This window comes from Puma concolor, chromosome A1 (assembly GCF_028749965.1).
Source record: "Puma concolor isolate L17-30 chromosome A1, mPumCon1.1.hap2, whole genome shotgun sequence".
Lineage (NCBI taxonomy): Eukaryota > Metazoa > Chordata > Mammalia > Carnivora > Felidae > Puma > Puma concolor.
In genome coordinates this window covers 146,050,114-146,066,250 of record NC_141667.1, presented here as the reverse complement: position 1 = coordinate 146,066,250, position 16,137 = coordinate 146,050,114, and the positions used below count along the sequence as shown (strand labels likewise).

Here is a 16,137-nt window from a genome sequence, read left to right as displayed (position 1 = left end):
GACTGCTACCCAAATCGATCTATAGATTTGATGTAATCCCTATCAAAATACCAACAGCATATTTCACAGAAGTAGAAAAAAATAATCCTAAAATTTATACAGAATCACAAAAGACCCAGAATAGCCAAAGCAGTCTTGAGAAAGAAAAACAAAATTGGTGGTATCACAATTCGAGATTTGAAGATCTACTACAAAGCTGTAGTAATCAAAGCAGTATGGTACTGGCACAAACATAGACACATAGATCAATGGAACAGAATAGATGCCAGAAATAAACCCATGCTTATATGGTCAATTACTCTGTGTCAAGGGAGGCAAGAATATACAGTGGGAAAAACAGTTTCTTCAACAAATGGTGTTGGGAAAACTGGACAGCTCCCTGCAAAAGAATGAAACATTCTTACACCATACACAAAAATAAACCAAAATGGCTTAAGACCTAAATGTGAGACCTGAAACCACAAAACTCCTGGAAGAGAAATTAGGCAATAATTTCTCTGACATCACCCATAGCAGTATTTTTCTATATATGTCTCCTGAAACAAGGGAAACAAAAGCAAAAATAAACTGTTGAGACACATAAAACTAAAAAGCTTTTGTGTGGTGAAGAAAACCATCAAGAAAAGAGGCAAGCTACTAAATGGAAGAAGATAGTTGCAAATGATATATCTGATAATGGGTTAATATCCAAAATATATATAAAGAGCTTATATAACTAAATACCAAAATCACAGTCTGGTTAAAAAATGAGCAGAAGACCTGAATAGACATTTTCCCAAAGAAGACATCCAGATGGCCAACAGACACATGAAAAGATGCTCAACATCACTTATTATCAGGGAAATGCAAGTCAAAACGACCATAAAATATCACCTTACACCTGTCAGAATGGCCAAAATAAAAAAAGACAAGAAGTTAACAAGTGTTGGTGAGGATTTGGAGAAAAAGGACTTGTGCACTTTGGAGAAAAGGAGTTGTGCACTGTTGGTGGGAATGCACATTTATGTATCCACTGTGGAAAACAGTAGGGAGGTTCCTCAAAAAATTAAAAATAAAAATACTGTATTATTCAATAATTCCATTACTGGATATTTATCCAAAGAAAACAGAAACGCTAATTCAAAAATGTATTTGCACCCCTATGTCTATTGCAGCATTATTTACAACAGCCAAGATAGAGAAACAACCCAAGTGTCCATCAATAGATGAATGGGTAAAGAAGGTGTAGAACAATGGAATATTGCTCAGCATTAAAAAGGATGAAATTGTGCCATTTGTGCCAGCATGGATGGACCTAGAAGGTATCAGTCTAAGTAAATATGTCAGGCTGAGAAAGACAAATACCAGATGACTCCACGCATATGCAGAATCCAGGAAAAAAAAAAAAGCAGAATCAGACCTATAAATACAGAGAACAAACGAATGGTTGCCAGAGGGGAGAAGGGCTGGGGGATGGGCAAAATGAGCGAAGGGGAGTGGAAGGTACAGGCTTCCTATTATGGAATGGATAAGTCACGGTAATAAAAGGCACAGCATAGGGAACACAGCGGTATTGTAAAGGCATTGTGTGGTGACAGATGGTGACTACACTTGTGGTGAGCATAACGTAACGTATAAAGAAGTTGAACACCATGTGGTACACCTGAAACTAACATAAAATTGTGTGTCAACAGTACTGAAATCAAGTTTTTTCTAAAAATTAAAAAAAGGAAACACTGTTGGCCATGTTTACCAGCGAACAGAGTAATGTCAAAAGACCATGTCTGTGCATGGTAATCCTCTCCTGGTACTCTTGCACTCCTTGCTTTCAGTTCATGGGTTGGAATTATCAGTGGAACCAGGAATCCCTCGGGGCCTAGCCGTCTTTCTCTACCTTAGTAAAATGCTGTTGTTTTCGTTACATGCCATATAGTTGGCAGGAGCTAGTGATACTGGAGAATTTGAGGTGAAGCAGAGTGTATAGGGGAGGGGGGGCCGTTCTTAAGTCTTAAGAGTGAGCCATGTGCTCTGATCCAGCTATATGAAGCTCTGAAGAGTAATAATAAAGTCTCACTCTGCTTCCCATTTGCTATCAGTTTTTCTGTATGCAGCTCCCTTGGGAACGTCAAAAGTTGAGGAGTGATTGACAGGACAAGATTTGGGCACTTGGAGTTCTCTATTCAAGTGCCATTGAATGCAATCACAATTTTCTCTGTGTCCCTTGTAGCTTTTCTTAACAGATCTTTTCAGTGGTAAACATGTTAGAGGGCTATGGACAAAAATATCAAAGGCATCGTTTATACCTTTCAATTCTCAAGTAGACACTGAGTAAGAGAAGTCTTTAAAATCAATGACTGATTCTCAAGGCAGAAGACCAGCTTGACACTCTTAACCTTCCATTCTAAATAAACAAAATACCCCCTTCTCTGAAAACGGGGGAAACATTGCTGAGTCCCTTTCAATTGGCTACCCACCTGCCACAACAGAGCAGTGAGACCAGTTCCCTACAGGGAGGAAATGGACCTCACCCTCACCTTCCTCTACACTTCTGAGAACTTGAACTTCAACCTCTCCCTTCACTTCCCTAGGAAGCCAAGGAGGATTGTACCTCTGGTAGCCTGACGTGATTCTGTCTTTTTACCATTTGCTGAATTTGTGGAAGGAAAAGAACAACTGAAAACAGTGCTCCCTCTCTTTCCAGACTAAGTGTTGATAGTGTAGCACAGCCAAAGAGGAAACCGAGAAAAAGAGTGGATGAGATATCAACCGACTGATCAGGTTACCTTTGTGTGGTACAGAAGACCAACCCACTTCAGGGCCACCTCTGTGCCTCCTTCTCTAAATGTGTTCCCTTATCTGCAAGTAGATCTCATTCACATTATATGAAACTCACAGGATTTGCTTCAGGCAGGGGAATGAATGAATGAAAGACTTCTTCCATATGTTAGTTTCACCCTGCAGCATTGAACCCACCCTCCTGTGTATCAAAAGCAGAACAAACTGATTCTGCAATGCCAAGTTGTTTCTGCCTCAGACAATTAACCGGCACCATGCCGAAATCTATCTAAGGGCTTACTGGTTGAACTTCATCCACAAAATGTATCCTAACCTGGGCAGAAAAAACAAAAACAAAAACAAAAACAAACAAACAAACAAAAAACACCCAAATTCTAATTGCATCAGTGACGTTTAGTTTTAAAAAGCATGCAATGCTTCAGTTTCCTGCAGGGATCTCTGAAATGTCCCAGGATATGTTTGAAACTAATTAAACGTGCTTGCCTTTTTCTACTTCTCCTTCAGGACTACCTTTATGGGGGAGGAGAGCCAGATGGCAGGAGGTTTCTCTCCTAGACCAATCAGCATGTCCACAGGTTTTGCCCCCTCCAGCCACAGCTTGCTTCCAGCTCTCTCCCTACCTGAATCAACAGCAGTGCCAGGACGAGCAGGGTGGAGGCTGCGGATGCCCAGGAACTTACCCTTCATACAGAGTGAGACTCTTCTGACCTCCAAGAGCTGTATCCGCGATGCCCAGACAGAACCACGGTGTACTGTGCTGTGAGCTTTCTGCTGCAAAAATCCAATAAGTTGTTTTGCATATATACCCATATTTCTTCATTGATTTAATAAAAGGTGGGGGGAGGGGCACCTGAGTGGCTCAGTCAGTTAAGTGTCTGACTCTTGATCTCACCTCAGGTCGTGATCTCACAGTTCATGAGTTCAAGCCCCCCATCGGGTTCTGTGCTGAGGGCACAGAGCCTACTTGGAATTATGTCTCTCCTTCTCTGCCCCTCCCCTGCTTGTGTGCTTGCTTGCTCGCTCTCTCTCAAAATAAATAAACTTTAAAAAAAAAAAAAAAAAAAAAAAGGAAGGGAGGGAGTAATAAGAGAAAGGAATGGACAAAGATTTTTGTTTTTTAAAGACATATATTTAAGGAACAATTGATTTTGATAGCCTCGTGATTATCACACTCAAATAGGATACTGTACAAGACCTTAGCTGGGCAACTCTGTTTGCTCATTCATTCATTCATTTATACGTTATTCACCCACTTCGTAATCGGTCAGCAAGTGAGGTCCTACTGGAACTCCTGTTTTGCTTGAGTATCAGGATCTACAATGAAGGCATCACCCCAGGTCCCCAGGAAGAGGCTGGTCAGGAGGCTAAGAGGCTCTCCTCAGCGATGCCTCCGGCAGCTTTCTGGTGGTAGGAAGAAAGGTGGGGAAGCATGAGAGAGATTCACTTGCAAGGAGCCCACCCCTTCATGGGTCAGATACAGCATGGCCGGCAGCTTCCGCACCTCAGTTAATGAGACTCTGGAGCGCCTGGGTGACTCAGTCACTTAAGCGTCTGACTCTTGGTTTCCTCACAGTTCATGGGTTTGAGCCCTGCATCAGGCTCCCTGCTGACAGTGTGGAGCCTGCTTGGGATTCTCTCTCTCTCTCTCTCTCTCTCTCTCTCCCCCTCCCCTGCTTGCTCTCTACCTTTCTCTCTCAAGAATAAATGAATAAACATTAAAAAAAAATCCTTAAAAGAGATTCTCAATAAATAAGTGAAACATATAGTTCTGGTAACAAAGACCAATTAACCACCTGCTTTGTGCCTAGAGCACTAGCTGCCAGCAATTCAAAATACATAAGACAGGGTCTCAGGGTCTCATCACCGAGGCCTTAACACCAGGTGGCACATCACCCAGCTTGTTGGGGCAGCAAATGTAACACTGAGCACAGCTAACATGGCAGGGACCCGCTGGAGATGTGTACTACTTTACGCTCTGCAGAGCCCTTTCACGCTGCTTATTGGAGCCTCACAGTATTCTTGGTTAGTAAATTAAACAGGTATTTCTCCGTGGCACAGATGAATAAAGCCAAGACACCCAAGTTTCAGGTGCACTCAGAAGGTCTGACCCCCACCCCCCAGCGTAGGGCCCTTTTGATAGCAGCTTCTGCCTCTCAGCTCTGAATGTCCTCTTCAACAGCTGCTCTGAAAATAATGGTTGGAATCCCTTTAAGGTCTTCTTTACAGTGATCACAGGTTAAGCTTTCTTGGTGGAGGCCACTGGAGGAACAGAGCAGGAGGAAGAGGCTTCTCCTGTGGGTTCTGCCAGCAGCCCCATCAGTCATGCCTGTGAACGTGAAGACATCTGGTGGCTCTCTGCCCCAGCCAGAGGCCCAGGGTACTCAGTCCCCTAGTGACCCTGCAGTGCTGCCCTCACACTTCCCCACGGTTCTTTCAACACAGACACTGCATGCGGTAGGTCCTCTGCCCAGACTGTGACCTTTAGCCTCTCCACATGCCTGCTCAAGTGAGCCATGGCTCCCTCTGCTCATACGCCCCTTCCCCCTCAGGTCTGCCCTCGCGACATGGACACCAGGTGTGCCATGCCTCCTTGAAACATCTGGTCACTGGCTGTGGCTTACCTACCTCTCAGAAGGTTGCTTCCTGCTCTCCCAGGAACTGTGGACCAGCTCTGGCCTGGCCCATCCCACACACTTCTCTTCCATCCGACAGACTTCAACTCTACCTTCTTCAACCAGGTACGGGACTTTGGGTACTCTCTCTCAGCCCTATGGTACCCTATAAAGCTCTCTTTTATAGTTACTGTTTTGTCATTAGGTAATAATTCTTTATGTTAAGCTTCCCTTATTTAAATAGTTAAATAGTATCTGTCTCCTGATTGGACCCTGACTGATGTCCTAACTGTTGGTGTGGAGTCGCAGACAAAGCAAAGGACGTGGAGTTTCTTACAGGCAGGGATCTTTTCGTATGTCTTTGACAAGTGCAAGCATTTCCTACTTTGATGCCTGGTACATAGAAGGTCCTGAATAAGGACTGAGTAACGGAGCATAATTTAAATTAATTTTTATACTCCTGTTTGATTGGAAGCAATAGCAGCCCACAGAGAAAGCCAGTGTGCAGGAAGGAGTCAGGAATTCATTTATGTATGTGATTTTTCATTCATTTGTTCAGTAAAGTTGATCGTTGTTTATTTTTTGTTTAGATGATCTGTCCATTGCTGTGAGTGGAGAGTTAAAGTCCCCTACTATTATTGTATTATTTCGATGAGTTCCTTTATGTTTGTTATTGTTTTATATATTTGGGTTCTTTCATGTTGGGTGCCTAAATATTTACAATTGTTAGGTCTTCTTGCACTAGTGAAGTTGATCAAATGCCAGGTGGGAGCAACAGCATTGGCCTTCCACTGGGAGGCCAAGTAAATTGTTGTTACTAGAAGACAAGCTAAAGGAACATTCTGGATACAACATGGAAAGATTCAGAAGGAGCTAGGGAAATTCCAAGTGTGGTCTAACCGCTTGTGAGGTTCAGAAAAAATAAGTGACTTATCTAAGGTCATTTGGCCTCTAATGGGCAGCACCAGGAATAGAAAGCTAGTCTCATGGGGTGCCTGGGTGGCTCAGTCAGTTAAGCATCCAACTTTGGCTCAGGTCATGATCTCGCGGTTTGTGGGTTCAAGCCCCACGTCGGGCTCTGTGCTAACAGCTCAGAGCCTGGAGCCTGCTTTGGATTCTGTGTCTCCCTCTCTCCCTGCCCCTCCCCTGCTTGTGCTCTGTCTCTCTTTGCCTCTCAACAATAAATAAATGTTAAATTTTTTTTTAATAAAAATAAAAAGAGGAAAGCTAGTCTCATGATCCTCAGTCCAAATCGTTACCATTAATTACATTGTATTGCTTCTTCAAGTTGGGCAGAAAGAGGTGGTGATCGAAACTGCCATCTCCGAAAATGGGGGAAAATACCCCAAAACATAGTTATCCCTTACCTAGTAGTTCAAAAGAGTCTTTTGGGGAATCCAAGAAATTCCTCTGCCAATGCTATTACCTTTGGGAAAGCAGTTAGAAGTCTGTCAAATATGTTGAATTTGGGGGCACCTGGGTGGCTCAGTCAGTTAAGTGTCTGACTTCAGACCAGGTCATGATCTCACAGTCTGTGAGTTCCAGCCCCGCGTCGGGCTCTGTGCTGACAGCTCAGAGCCTGGAGCCTGCTTCGGATTCTGTGTCTCCCTCTTTCTCTGCCCCTCCCCCCTTCACGCTCTGTCTCTGTTTCTGAAAAATGAATATACCTTGAACAAAAATTTATTTTAAATATATGTTGAACTTTGGGTTTGATGATCATTAAGGTAACTAAGCACTTGTTAACTCCCAGCATCCCAGGCTTGTGGGGCAAAGCACAGTCCTCCCTGCCCTACCCTCCTCAAAGCATCACTGGTGACCCCACACCCTCACATAACTCCCCTCTGTCACTCGTCTCTAATGTCTGTGGCTTCATCATGCTCATGATTTTCCTTTATCATGTTGGTTTACTTAGCAGGACATTTTGCTATTTCCGATCAGATGTTTCCCAGGGAGCCGAGGCCCATCTTACCTAATGGAAGAGAGCCAACACAGCCTGTTCCACACACTTCTCTGCAGCTTTCCCAAAAGCATGACTTCTAGCTTGAATCCTACAATAAACGTATGGGCATATGTGACACACTGTGTGTCGTTAATTTCTCATCAACAGATGGGTCACAATATGAGCCAAGGGGGAGTGTGGATGTAGCAAGAGCTGTGTGCGCGAAGTCAAGCCATGTTTAGAATGTCTTTGTTGGCTGTCATTGGGAAGAAGCCCATGCTGATTAATTGATTTGGGATGTGCATACGCTTCTATGGTGGGAAGCAAGAGGCACTGGGTGCAGAGAAAATAAGTCTGCCTGGGAGTGGCCTGGGAGAGGCCAGATGCTCCACAAGGGGTTCCGGTAAAATGAGAGCTGTACTTTGCAGGCTGGCCCTGACTGGAGATGCACCTTATTTGAGGGTTGCAGGTGCATGGATATAAAATCTCTCACTGGGAAATCTACTCCAGTGAGGATGGTTCTGTTGACCTGGCCCAGTGAAGTCAATGAAGAAGGACGCTGCTAGGATTTGGAAATGCTTAGGCTGTGCACTCCCTGGCCGGGGCTTGCTCTAAGAGCCAGTACTGAGGCACTTCCTGGCCTGATGGTTTTCTTTGAAGCCACTGCGTGGCTCCCTCCCCCAGCCCCCTCTCTCAGTCTTTGCATTGGTACCATTCTAGAGATCTGAGGTTTCCTCTGGAAATATGCTTCTTTTACCCATGTCTTACTCGTCCATCCAAGAGGCACTGTGCTAGACTCTGGGAGTACAGCAGCTCTAGCTGGTTAGCTACCACCTTGTCACCCTCTCCTAGCACCTGGCATAGGGTGCTGTAAACAGAGACATTCAGAATAGTGGACTCCAAAAGCTGGGATGTCACTGTGTTTGAAGGAAAGCAGTCCCAAGGCGTTGGCAGACCTTGTTCCATTACCATGCATCACCCAGATGCACAAGCCCCGGCTGTCTGTCTGCAAACTAAAAAACAAAACAAAATAAAAAAAAACCGGGGCGCCTGGGTGGCTCCATCAGTAAAGCATCCAACTCGATCTCAGCTCAAGTCATCATCTCACCGTTCGTGAGTTTGAGCCCCGAGTCGGGCTCTGTGCTGACAGTGCAGAGCCTGCTGGGGATTTTCTCTCTCCCTCTCTCTGCCCACCCCCCCACCACTGCCACCACCACTCTCTCTGTCATTCTGTCAAAATAAATAAACTTTAAAAAATAACAAAGACAGACACCAAAACCTAGAATTTATTTTTTATTTTTGCTTACATATGTTGAGATTCAGTTTACATACAAAGAAGTATACTCATTTTTATTTATACATTTCACTAAGTTTTGACACACATATAGATGGAATCACGTAATCACCATCACAGTTAAGATACAGAACATTTTCACCTCCTAAGAGATCTCATGTATTCCTTTGCACTCAGTATCTTCCAGCTGTGGCCCCAGACAACCACTGATTTATTTCCTGTCTTTGTAGATTGGTTTTGCCTATCCTAGAATCTTATGTAAATGGGAACTATACAGTGTGTATACTATGGCTTCATTTGTTCACCATATTTTTAAGACGTATTTATATGCAGCATTTGTTCCTTTTTATAGCTGAAGAATATGCCATCGAATGCTTAGGCTGCAAAACGTTTATCTGTTTGTCAGTTGATGGGTCCTTGGATTATTTCCAGTTTGGGGTCTATTATGAGTTAAGCCGATCTGAACATTTGTGTCTGTCTTTCGTTTTGATTTTTCTTATGGAAATGCCTGGGAAGTAATGAGTTGTATGGAAAATATTTAACTCCTAAGAAGTTGCCAAACTGTTTTCCAAAGTAGTTGTAGCACGTTATGTTCCCACCATTCATCTATGAAGGCTCTTACTGATTCACATCGTCCGACACTTGGTATTGTCAGTCTTTCCAATTTTAGCTTTTCTAGATGGGGGTAGTAGTTTTAATTTGCATTTCCGTGATGCCTAATGCTATTGAGCAATTTCTCTGTGCTTCTTGGCCATCCATATATCTTGAGAACTGTCCTTTCACATATATTGCTTTTTTTTTTTTTATCATACTGACTGTCTTCTTAATGTTGATTTATAACAGTTCTTTATATTTTCTGGAAATAACTCCACTATCAGTTATATTTACTGTATATATTTTTCCTTGTCAGTGGCTTGCCTTGTAAAAGCCGAGTGTTTAATTTTGAAAAAGTCTACTCTTAGCAATTCTTTTCTGTTGTGGTTCATGCTTTCCGTGTCCTAAGAAATCTTTTCCTTCCTCACATTCACACACATTTTTTTTCCTGTATTTGCTTTTAAACATAAAAGCTAAAACTATAATTCATTTTATTTTTTTATTTTTATTTTTTTTTCAAAAAAAATTTTTTTAATATTTATTTATTTCTGAGACAGAGAGAGACAGAGCATGAGTGGGGGAGGGGCAGAGAGAGAGGGAGACACAGAATCCCAAGCAGGCTCTGGGCTCCAAGCTGCCAGCACACAGCCTGATATGGGGCTCTAACCCACAAACTGTGAGATCATGTGACCTGAGGCAAAGTCAGTCGCTCAACCGACTGAGCCACCCAGGTGCCCCAAACTATAATTCATTTTAAAGTAATTTATGGAGCGCCTAGGTGGCTCACTTGGTTAGGTGTCCGACTTCAGCTCAGGTCATGATCTCCTGGTTCATGGGTTTGAGACCCGTGTCGGGCTCTGTGCTGACAGTTCAGAGCCTGGAGCCTGCTTCCAAGTCTGTGTCTCCCTCCCTCTTTCTCTGCCCCTCCCTGCTCACACTCTGTCTCTCGGAAATAAATTTAAAAATGTTTTAAAGAAGTAAAGTAATTTTGATAAAGGGTGTGAGGTAAAGGCCAAGGTCCATTTTTTTTTTTTCTAAATAGATAACCAGTTAGCTGGCATTGTCATTGAAAAGAGCATCTTTTCCTGAGTCATCTTCGTACCTTTGTCAGTATCATTTGACCATTGGTTATGAGGGTCTATTTTGGACTCCTTACATGGTCCCATATCCTTACACTGAACCTACACTATTTAATAACTTTAGCTATATAGTGATCATGAAGTAAACTTCATTATAATTTTTCAAGATTGATTAGGATATTCTAGATCCTTTGTATTTCTTTCTAAATTTTAGAATTAACTTCTCAGCTGGAAAGGAAAAAAAAAAAGCCTATGTAATTTTGACTGAGACTGCATTTAACCTATAGATCAATTTGGAAAGAATTCATATCTTAACAGTGAATTTCCAGTTGTTTAATTATTTAATTTCTCTCAACAATGTTTTGTCATTTTCAGTGCACAAATCTTATACTTGTTTTTTAGTACATTTATCTCGTGGGGTTTCCTTTTTTAACGCTATGTAAAATGGCATTTTTTATATTTTACCTTCTAATTGTTCACTGCTAGTATCTAAAAATACAACTGACATTTGTATTTTAATCTTGTTTCCTGTGAACTTGATAAACTCATTTCTTAATTCTGGTAGCTTTTTGAGGGTCCCTTTGGATTTTCTTCCCCTGGGATCATGCAGTCTGAGGAAAATGATGATTTTACTTCTTCCTTTTTTACATCTATGCAATTTTTTTCTCATTGCACTAAGAGGGCCCCTCGGGATAGTATTAAATCGAAGTGATGAGAACAAATAATATTGCTGTGTTCCCTATCTTAGAAGGAAAGCAAGGCTTTTTGTTGTTGTTGTTGTAATTCTAGTTAGTTAACATACAGTATTATATTAGTTTCAGGTGTACAGTATAGTGATTCAGCACTTGCATACATCATCCAGGGCTCATCACAAGTGCCCTCCTTAATCCCCATCACAAGTCTTTTTTAAGTTTTTGGTGTATGTCATCCATGAGACTGAGAAAGTTCTTAGATTGCGGGGACTTTTTATCATGATGGAGTGTTGAATTTTGACAAGAGGAAAATGTTTTTGTTATTCCCTTATTCTATTAATATGATGGATGACACAGACTGATTTTTGAATATTCAACCACACTTACATTCCTGGGACTCAATCCAAATTTCTCACTATATATTGTGCTGGATTATCAATTTTTTTTAGTGTCGTTAGACTTGACCATAAAGCCATGTGAGTTTCATTTGTGGCAAACGATTTAATGACACACTTAGTTGCTTTATGTTTTTGAATTGTCTTTAAGTCAACTTTGCTCATTTCTTTCTTCAAAGGACTTGTCCATTTCCTCCAAACTGTTGAATTGATGGCCATAATGTTATTCGTAAGAATTCCTTGGCAGGTGTTCAATATCTGTAGGGTCTGCAGTGGATATTCAGCTTTTATTTCTAACACTGATAATTTATGTCATCTTGTCTTTTTCTTGATATGAATATGATATCATCTAAAGATGATATCATATTCATATATCATATCATTTCATCTGAAGATGAAAGCTTATCAACTTTATAGATCTTTTTAAAAACCCCGCTTTTAATTAATATATTTTCTCTATTATTTTTGTGTTTTCAATCTCATTGATTTCTACACTAATATTTATTAGTATTTTTCTTTTCTCTACCTCTTCAGATATAATCTATTTGTCTTTCTCTTGCTCCTTAAGATGAAAGGTTAGGTTAGTCCTTGTAGATGCTGTTTCATAATACATAAGCATATAATACTATATATTTCTCTGTAAGCACTGCATTAACTGTGTCTCACAAATTTGACACATTTTGTTTTGATTTTCATTCAATTTAAATTTTTCACATTTTCCTTAGGAATTCCTTTTTCACCTCTGGATTATTCAGGAGTGTAATGTTTAATTTTTCATACATTTGGGGCTTCCCCCCCAATTTTTTTTGTTATTATTTTTTAGCTGAATTCTGGCATGGGCCACAAATATACGTTGGATGTTTTCTATTCTTGTGTAAGTATATAAAAATCTGATAGGCCACAAAACTTGTGGCCAGTCTCCAAGATTGGGGATCTTGGAGAATATTCTGCATTTGAGAAGAATGTGCATTTTTCATTACTGGATGGAATGTCCTATAAATGTCATATAAATGTCATATAGGACAAGTTGGTTGATAGTTGTTTAGATCAGATACTCTTATGATTTCTGCATACTTGTTCTCTCAGTTACCAAGGGAGGAGTGTTGAAGTCTCCAACTACAATTGTGGATTTGCATATTTCTTCCCTCAGGTCTATCAGTTTTTACCTTATTTGTTTTGAAAACTCTGAGGTTAAGCACGTACACATTTAGGATTGTTGTGTCATCTTGAAGAATTGACCCCTTTATCATTATGTAGACCTCCTCTTTATCTCCGATTTCATTCCTTGTTGCAAAGTCTACTTCATCTGAAATTGAAATAGCTAATATAATCCAGGTTTTTTGTTGTTTAATGTTTATCATATGTCTTTCTCCATTGTTTACTTTTAATGTATCTGTATCTGTATATTTAAAGTGGGTTTCTTATTGAGGTCATAAGTTTGGGTATGCTTTTCTACCCACCCCCGCATCTGACATTCTCTGTCCTTTAGCTAATGTTTTTAGAGGACTCACATTTATTGTGATCACTGATATTGTTGGATTAAAATAATTTGTTCTTTATTTCTTTTTCTTCTGTATTTAACTTCTTCTTCTCTGTATTTAACTGTGCGGTTTTTTTATTCCATTTTATCTGCTCTATTGACTTATTTATGTAGAATTTTAATGGTTTTCCTTGGGTTTACATTACACATTAAAAATTTTTTTTCATGTTTATTTATTTTTGAAAGAGATAGAGTGACAGAGAATGAATGGTGGAAGGGCTGAGAGAGACAGAGACACAATCTGAAGCTGGTTCCAGACTCTGAGCTGTCAGCACAGAGTCTGATACAGGGCTTGAACCCACCAGCCATGAGATCATGACCTGAGCCAAAGTCTGACACTTAACCTACTGAGCCACCCAGGCGTCCTATAATATATACTTTTTTCATGTTTGTTTATTTTTGAGAGAGAGAGAGAGAGAGAAAGAGAGAGAGAACGAGCATGTTCATGAGTAGAGGAGGAGCCAAGAGAGAAACAGGGAGAGAATCCCAAGCACACTCTGCACTGGCAGTGCAGACCCTGACAAAGGGCTTGAACTCACAAACCGTGAGATCATAACCTGAGCCAAAATCAAGTCAGATGCCTACCCAACTGAACCACCCAGGCACCTCTACAATATACATTTTTAAAGTAATCTGAATCTACAGTCAAATCATCTTATAGTAATTTATGTGTGGTTTAAGGACCTTCTAACATACCAACAATGCCTCCCATTCATCATTTGTGCTATTGTTGTTATATGTTTTACTTCTAGATAAGATATAAGTACATAATACGTTGTTCCTATTTTGCTCTAAATTGTCAGTTGTCTTGTAGAACAGTGTAAAATTAAGCAAGGTCAAATATTTCATTTTCTCTTCATTTTTTTGTATTAAAGTAAATTTCTGACCTCTGTCATCTTTATTCTGCCTGAAGAACTTGATGGAACATTTTTTTGTAGAAGGCAGTGAATTCCCTCAGTTCCCCAGTTTTTGTTTTGTCTGAGAGAATCTTTATTTCTCCTCCATGTAAAAGGATATTTCCACTTCATATAGCATTCTAGGTTGACAGTGTTTTTCTTTCAGCCCATTTAAGATCTCTCTTCCTTGTCTTCTTGCTTGGATGGCTACTGATAAGACATTGACTCTAATTTTTATACTTGTTCTCTTATTGATAATGTGTCTTTTTTTTTTTTTTTCTGACTGCCTTCAAGATTTTCTTTTTGTCTTTGGTTCTCAGCAGTTTGCTATGATATGTTTACCTAGGTTTTTTGGGTTGTTTTTGTTTTAATCCTTTTGGTGTTCTCTGAGTTTCTTGGATCTGGGTTTGGTGTCTGTCATTAATTTTGGAAATTTTCCAGCCATTGTTTCTTCAAGTATTCATTTGAGTCCATTCTCTACTTTCCTAGGGATTCTAATTTTGCACATGTCAGGCCATTTGATAGTGTTCCACATCTCTTTGATGTGTTTTCTAATTCTTTTTTTTTCTAATCTCCTTCCTTTTTGCTTTCAATTTGCATAAATTCTACTGACTCTTCTTCAAGTTCACTGATATTTTTTTTTTCTCCATCGTCTGTGTTATTTGTACTGATGAGCCTATTAGAGGCATTCTTTATCTGTTTACTGTGTTTTTTATTTCCTACGTTTCCATTTATTCTTTCTTATGGTTTACATTTCTCTGTTGAAATAACCTATCTGACTTTGTATATTGTTTACCTTTTTCTTTTTTTTTTTTTCTTTTTTTTTTTTTTCAACGTTTATTTATTTTTGGGATAGAGAGAGACAGAGCATGAACGGGGGAGGGGCAGAGAGAGAGGGAGACACAGAATGGGAAACAGGCTCCAGGCTCTGAGCCATCAGCCCAGAGCCTGACGCGGGGCTCGAACTCACGGACCGCGAGATCATGACCTGGCTGAAGTCGGACGCTTAACCGACTGCGCCACCCAGGCGCCCCTACCTTTTTCATTATAGCATTTAATATTGTTAATCATAACTGTTTTCAGTATCCTGTGTGATAGTGCCAACATCCGTGTCATAGTTGAGTCTGTCACTGATCATTACTTTATCTCTTGTACAGTGTGAAGGTTCATCACGTGTCTGTGATGAACGAAACATTGCTGAATATTTTATTTGCCTCAGGTTTCAGTAGAGCTCAGAATGACACTATTGCTGATCTTATCTTTATTTAAAATTTTGATATTTTCTTCATTGTGAAAACACTGTATTACTTTTGAATTTTTGAATATTGCATTAAATATTATATATCTTGATTGCAGCTTCCCCTTAAATTTTGTGCCTGAGGTCAGTGCCTCACTTGGCTACCCTAGTGCAGGACTTCTGCTTTCTATATCTGAAGCTAAAAACATTGAAATTTTAATAAATTACATTGAAATGAGTAACCCTAATGTCTACGCAGAGGGATTTTAGGATGAAAGGCCTTCTGGAATTTTCTATTTTAGGCAAAAAGCAGTAAAGCATATGCTTCACCTGAGCGCTTAGCCCGGGGAGATGTGTCTCACTGACTTTTGACAGAAGGGGTTTAGGTAGCTGTACTCATGGCCTCACAGAGGTTTATTCCACTCTATAGAAGTCAGGGGCTCCCATAACCTAGTAGGGAAAACTGAGGTAGGTGCAGCCTAATAGTTCTAAAGATTATTAGCTCTCATCTGAATGCCAAAAGGATTCTGGGGCTTGTTTTCTGCAAGAAAAAGTAACCAGGGCTGACCAGGTCCTGCTGTTGAGGAGGACCAATACATAAAAGAACCACCACCTTGTAACCAAGTGACAGTGTCTGGGGCTTAAAAAGGTACCACTTTAAGAGAAAGTGTTTATCCTAACACCTTCCCAGCCCCCTCCAGTGAGGGAAGCCAGGAGGAAGAAATGGGACTTCAGTGTCTACTTTCTATGACCTTCATGAGGTCACCAGGCCCTACCTGTATTGTAGGAATCACACAGAGGGGTGGGAAGGCCCTTGTGACTATGTTCTCCCAACCTCAGGAGGTCACATTTTGAACAGGAACATATGCAGCCACTTACGTGGCTGTTTTGCTTTAGCTGTGACTCTCACTGTGCTCTTACCCCCACCCCATCCCCGCCCCCCACACACCCACACATACACTGTAATTCTTTGCATGAGAAAATAGAAAATAGAAATAATAATAAAATTTTTTTCTGTGTCAGTGCTGGTGAAGTAACTGGAAACTGAGCCACCTCCTTAGAGACCCAGGGAGTGCATCCCAGG

General features: G+C 40.6%; 1 protein-coding gene across 3 annotated transcripts in view; it reads left to right on the top strand.

Moving 5' to 3' along the window:
- The window catches only part of LOC147584535 (uncharacterized), a 59,747-nt gene that overhangs the window by 10,496 nt on the left and 33,114 nt on the right, over positions 1-16,137 (top strand). The window contains exons 1-3 of one of the 3 annotated variants that reach the window (XR_015250711.1): positions 990-1,301; positions 3,280-3,467; positions 5,325-5,513. Coding sequence is in view for 2 of the 3 variants with exons in the window: in XM_086705766.1 (XP_086561892.1) it covers positions 1,285-1,301; positions 3,280-3,534; positions 5,325-5,513 (461 nt within the window). In the remaining variant the exon portion in view is untranslated. Of the gene's footprint in view, positions 1-989; positions 1,302-3,279; positions 3,535-5,324; positions 5,514-16,137 lie in introns of those variants that run through there. The other 2 variants (XM_086705766.1, XM_086705773.1) reach the window with 2 other exon arrangements.